Source organism: Trematomus bernacchii, unplaced genomic scaffold, assembly GCF_902827165.1.
Source record: "Trematomus bernacchii unplaced genomic scaffold, fTreBer1.1, whole genome shotgun sequence".
Taxonomy (NCBI): domain Eukaryota; kingdom Metazoa; phylum Chordata; class Actinopteri; order Perciformes; family Nototheniidae; genus Trematomus; species Trematomus bernacchii.
The window spans coordinates 8,030,137-8,035,711 of record NW_022987705.1 but is presented as its reverse complement, the minus strand read 5'-3'; the positions used below and the strand labels follow the sequence as shown (position 1 = coordinate 8,035,711).

The 5,575-nt window shown below is 38.9% G+C and overlaps 1 protein-coding gene across 1 annotated transcript; it reads right to left on the bottom strand.

Moving 5' to 3' along the window:
- Positions 1 to 2,137: 2,137 nt before the first annotated feature.
- cldnc (claudin c) lies at positions 2,138 to 4,014 on the bottom strand. The gene has a single exon (XM_034140595.1). It carries the CDS (start codon positions 3,580 to 3,582, stop codon positions 2,911 to 2,913), a length of 672 nt encoding a protein of 223 aa, XP_033996486.1. The 5' UTR covers positions 3,583 to 4,014; the 3' UTR covers positions 2,138 to 2,910.
- Positions 4,015 to 5,575: the final 1,561 nt, after the last annotated feature.

Below are 5,575 nucleotides of genomic sequence, written 5' to 3'. Positions count from 1 at the left end.
CAACTGCTGATCCCTAAAAGGTTTCAATACACAGGCTGATACAAACACAGAAACACTGGTATTCAAATCGCCTCACATAATGAATGGGGAGCCAAAAATATTTATCTAAAAGATATAAAAGCATAGGTGGATTTTTTGCGGGGGGTCAGGGGGGGCATTGCAGTGGCTGAAATATGTTACAGCATTACTACCTCGAAAACTGTTCCAATACAAATATTTCATATATCAATATTTTAATAAGGTAGGACACTGGTTAATAATATTGTAGCGTGTTCAAGTAACCAAGGGATATAGTAGTTATCAAATAAGTATAAGATGTGCACAGTTATGTAATGCACTGTTGTTGGGGGGGGAGACCGCCCCTTCCATATGAGTGTGTGTGTACGGCGGGCATGGAAAAGTCATACTCAGTGCGGTGAGCGCTGGCTTTATTGCTACTGTATCCGTAGCACCCCACGCAATAGTTGGGACTGTGTACTGACGTCAGTAAAAAAGGTTTGCCCCCCCAAGCGCAAATGTCAAACTCCGCCTATGTATAAAAGCAACATCACACGTAAACAATCCCCAAGGCAGAACAAAAGGGAGGCTCTGTTTGTCGTTTAAACGTGTTTACGTAACAACATCAGTTGTTGCATTGCTGTGGAGATAACAGCATTAACCTGAAGGCTGCCTCTACAGATACACCTCTGTTGACCAGCTGCTTGTGGCACCTTAACAAAAGCTGGAACATTAACATAAATGAATTGCTTCTGTTTTTGTTATAGTAAATATAAATGTCCTGTATCAAACCATGCAAGTTATCACTCCAGTGGAAGAATGCATCTTCAGTAACTAAGGCCTGTATGAGTTTAAATTATGAGATGGAGGTAACTCAGGATATTTACTCTCAAGTACGATTTTAAAGTATCATTTTGAGGTAGTTAAACTTAACTTCATACTCCTACTACTCCTACTACCAGGGATTTTGGAGGATTCATATTAATGATTTAATATATAGTCAAATAATAAATGATAAGGTATTATAACAGGTTAACACAAGACTTTTTGGATCTCTGGGGAAAAATGTCCAGCAAAGTCATTAAAATGAGTAACACTTTTACCGGCTGCAAAATGTAATTGATGAACATATTAATTAATAAATCATTTAAATCAAATAATATAATACTCATTATTTAAACGTGTGCATAATGACTCTAGATTTGGTACTGAAAGTAAGCTATATTATATTTTTGTGTTTTTACTTAGTATTAATATTATTGCTGGACATTATTTAAAAAAAATAGTTAGTTAAAAAAACTTAAATTACATAGGTTTGTTCCGTGTTGTTCAGAGAAGCAGAAATAGGTCAGCTCTTATGTTCCTGCTGAAGAATTGAGGCGTTCTGCTGTACCTGAGCACAGATGCTGGAACACAGAGAGATACTTTGACTATTCAAAACAGGAAAGAGCTGGTATCTGTGGTCAGACACTGAGTCACACACCAGAATTGACATTTCATCACAGCAGAGTCTAAAAGGAAGTAAACCGTCACACGTAACGCTGAAGGTGACAACATCAACATATTCCTTTGTGCAGTGGTCATAAAAGGTTATCAAAGATCAAATCCAAGAAGGTTAGAACAAATGCAAAGGGATTTAAAGTGTTAAAATGACTTTTTGCCTTCTTTTGTCTTATGAATCCAAAATCAATTTTGGGCTGTGAAGGAAAGGAACCATTTTTATTTGAATTTTACTTTTGCTTATTGTAGTTGAACTTCTTTGATTTCTCTGACAAGTACATATTTAAGCCTATTGTTAAGACAGATATTCAAGCTCTTATTGTCTATAAAGTTGTAAGTTAAAACCTTTTTAGTGATTTTTTTTGTTTTTGTTTATGTATGACCCGGGAAATAATTGGCCACTCAAAAACCAAAAAACTCTTTGATGGCACATTATGTTTTTTCTTTTTAAATTTTTGAAATGTGACCCTTCTTTTCAAAGTGGATTAAAAAACGTATTCATAGCTTTAGTAAAAAAACTATGATTTATTTCCTCTTTCAAGCCAAGTATTGAAACGTTGAATGATTATCTTAATCCTTCTTAAATTGGACCAGAATAAATTAGGCTCAAATAATGTTTCACGTGAATATATTTATCACTTTATTATTTAAGTTATTTTAATCATTTAAAAAACAATTTGCATTCTTAAAGTAAACTCAAAATGTTCTCTGATTATAGGCAAACATATGTTAATAAAACAAAACCCATGTTATATAAAAGCATGTAGACATTGTCTAAACACAGCCATATAATGTGAGAGAGATAGAAAATCACTGACATATCAAACATGATCATTTTACAAAACTTCTTTGTACAGTCCTTCGCCATGTTGACCTTGTTTTGGAACCCAAATTGAGCTCCATTTTGCTCGACTAAATCATCAACAATGTCTTTACTTGCTTTACAATATCTGACAGTATGATACCAGGTTTGTACACACTGGTCAGTACAATAAAGAACATTTATAACGTAAATGTTAAAGGAACAATAATAAATATACATGGGAGAAACTCTCCTCGTTGAACTGACCACATGAACAACTTTTTTAAACCTCTCCTATTTGGTCAAATCTTCTGAAACTTGATTTAGACCAATGGTATTTGTAAACAGTATCATCAAACATCTATATAGAGCTTCTATATCTATTTTTCCAAAACTGCCTTCATATTTACACACATTATTTATCCTAAATGTCCTCAAACTGGTTTGTCTCTAAAACTCGTTACTATTGAACAACTGCTTCTAGTTAAACTAAGACAATCAATATTTCACTACATTTCTGTACACATTGCCTTATAATGTGCACAAGCAGGAAAAAAGTATAATGGAGGTCCCAATTCCTCCTTCTCTCCCCTCAGTCCTCTCCTCTTCCCTCACACGTAGTCCCTCCTGTTGTAGGAGCTGGGAACGATTGACCTCGGTGTGGCGGAGTAGGCTATGCGACTCTGGGGGGGCATGCTGTACCTCGTCGGTTTATCTTCCCTCGGAGGGCAGCTGCAGCAGAGGATGGACCCTCCAATCAGCAGCAATGAGGCGGCGGCCCAGCCCAGATACAGCGCCGCCCCGATCTCCATCTTCTGACCGGAGTGAATCAGTGGGCTGTAGAACTCGATAATGATGGTGTGTGCGGACCAGGAAACTGGCACCAGCTGGGTCAGAGCTGCTGTGATGAAACCGCCACCAGAGGCGGCCATCACTCTGGCTTTTGCCCCTTCATCCTCGATGCAGTTGGTGCACTTTGCTCCCACCACAGATATGAGTAAAGCCACCACCCCCACGATGATGGACACGATGGTGAGAGCCCTGGCGGCCTGCAGGTCCTGAGGTAAGGCCAGCATGGAGTCGTACATCTTACACTGCATCTGCCCCGTGCTCTGGAAGACGCAGTTCATCCACAGGCCCTCCCAGTACACCTGCGCTGTGACAATGTTGGAGCCAATGAAGGCGGAGACCCTCCACATGGGCAAAGCACAGCTGGTCACGCTCAGCACCACGCCGACCACCGACAGGATGACGCCCACCAGTTCAAGAGCCAAAGACACCATCGTGCACTCAGACAGAAGTGCCCTCTTTGAATCAAAAGTTCCTTTATCTGTCCTTCCTCTCTTCTTGGTTCCTCTTTATTAGATTTTCTTTCTCACGGTTTTCCTTCTCTTTCCCCCTCTTATTTTCCAGCAAGTATTAAAAGGCCCTCTTGATTTTGCCCTCCTCTTTGCTGACTCGTCTTCCCACCAAGTACGACTCCTCAAGTTGTAGCTACTGCACCTGCTATTGAATACAGTGTCCTTTTGTCACGGTGTGCTTCCTCCAGCGTCTACGTGTCCACTCAGGCGTAGTATTCCTGCGTTCTGTTGGTTTTAAGGAGTTGATGACCCTTATCTTGGTATCCTTTTATTACCAAGTTGTCAGGCCCTCCTAAGCGATGACATCACACGTCAAACCAAGCCAATCAGGCGAGTCCTGGGCTTCGGTCACATTTACAACCTGGGAGTGTTAGCGCTCGTTTGTGTGCGTTTTCAAATGAAGACAAGTTTTATGGTTTAACCTTTTGCCCGTGGTAGCTCTGGGTGTGTCTGCTTTATTGCTGTCAGTAGGTAATGAGTGGCCAAGCAGTGCTCATTATGTGGTAGATGGGTGACCACATGGACTTCTGAAACTCCAAACCAAAATTTAATTTTGTGTGTGTGTGTGTGTGTGTGTGTGTGTGTGTGTGTGTGTGTGTGTGTGCGTGTGTGTGTGCGTGTGTGTGTGTGCGTGCGTGCGCGTGCTTGTGTGTGTGTGTGTGCACGCATAGATTGGAATTATGTTTATGTAGCCCTTTGGCACATATCATATATTGGCCGACTGTCTCCATTTGTTTTTTGTTAAATATTTGTTGTGATGTCTTAAAAACCTCAACTAAAACATGATTTGACCAAATCCGTTTCTATTGCAGTTTTTATAACACATACCATCTGCACTGGGTCACACATAAGACAGTAACATTTGAGTTAATGACAAACTAGAAAAATCTGGAACATATTTTAAGTCACTACGGCCTCTGTGAAATACTTCAATCTCAATCTTTATTTATTTATATAGCACATTTAAAACAACCTTCAGTTGACCAAAGTGCTGTACAGGCAATACATATTAAATAACACAATGGGAGTACAATAATAAAACAATAATTAAAAACATGATAAAAAGCACAATAACTTAGAAAAATATTTTTTTTTAAAAACACATACAAATGTAAAAATGTAATGTTCAACTAGTATTAAAAGCCAGTGCAAAGAGGTGGGTTTTTAGCTGAGATTTAAAAAGTTCAATTGACTCAGCAGTCCGGATATGTACTGGGAGGCTGTTCCACAGTCTGGGAGCTGCAACACTGAAAGCCCTGTCACCTCGGGTCTTTTTCCTGCACTTCAGCCTTTTTGTTTTCACGTACGGGAGTCTTTATCACGCAAACTAGGAGTACATATGAGCTTCCAAGCAACAACAGTGCAATAAACACATAAAAACTCAACAGAAACCTGAGGCCAAAACCAACATGCGATAGTTGGTCTGTCAGTACCTTTTGACCTCTCTTATATAATTGGTACACACAGCTCCCAGCACATTGGTTCATACTAAATAATTTAATCTTAAATGTAAAAGAATATATGGTCACAGATAAAGTTTAGTTAAAAAAACTAACTCTCATTTCAACAGCTGGGAAAGTGTCTATAGATATTACTCAAATCAGATTGAACTGTATGATCCATTATGTACATGTATGACATGAAGGTTTCACTTTTAAATGACTCTGATAGTGAGGGTTCATGTGCCACACGTCTACAAGTGAGTTAAACAGATTATTTATTTTAATACAATACTACTATAACACTATCTTGTATACGTGTACACATTATCACACAATATTAGTCAAACGCGTCTGCTGAAGAATGACTTGCCTCTAACCATGATAAGATAACGCCTGATAAAAGGCAATTCAATGAGATTATCCTGGCATTTAGGAAGGAACTAAACAATCTGCCAACAATTCAAATCATTTCT

Coding starts and splice junctions, on each gene's coding strand:
- cldnc (XM_034140595.1), bottom strand. CDS start 3,582: ATGGTGTCTTTGGCTCTTGAACTGGTGGGCGTCATCCTGTCGGTGGTC.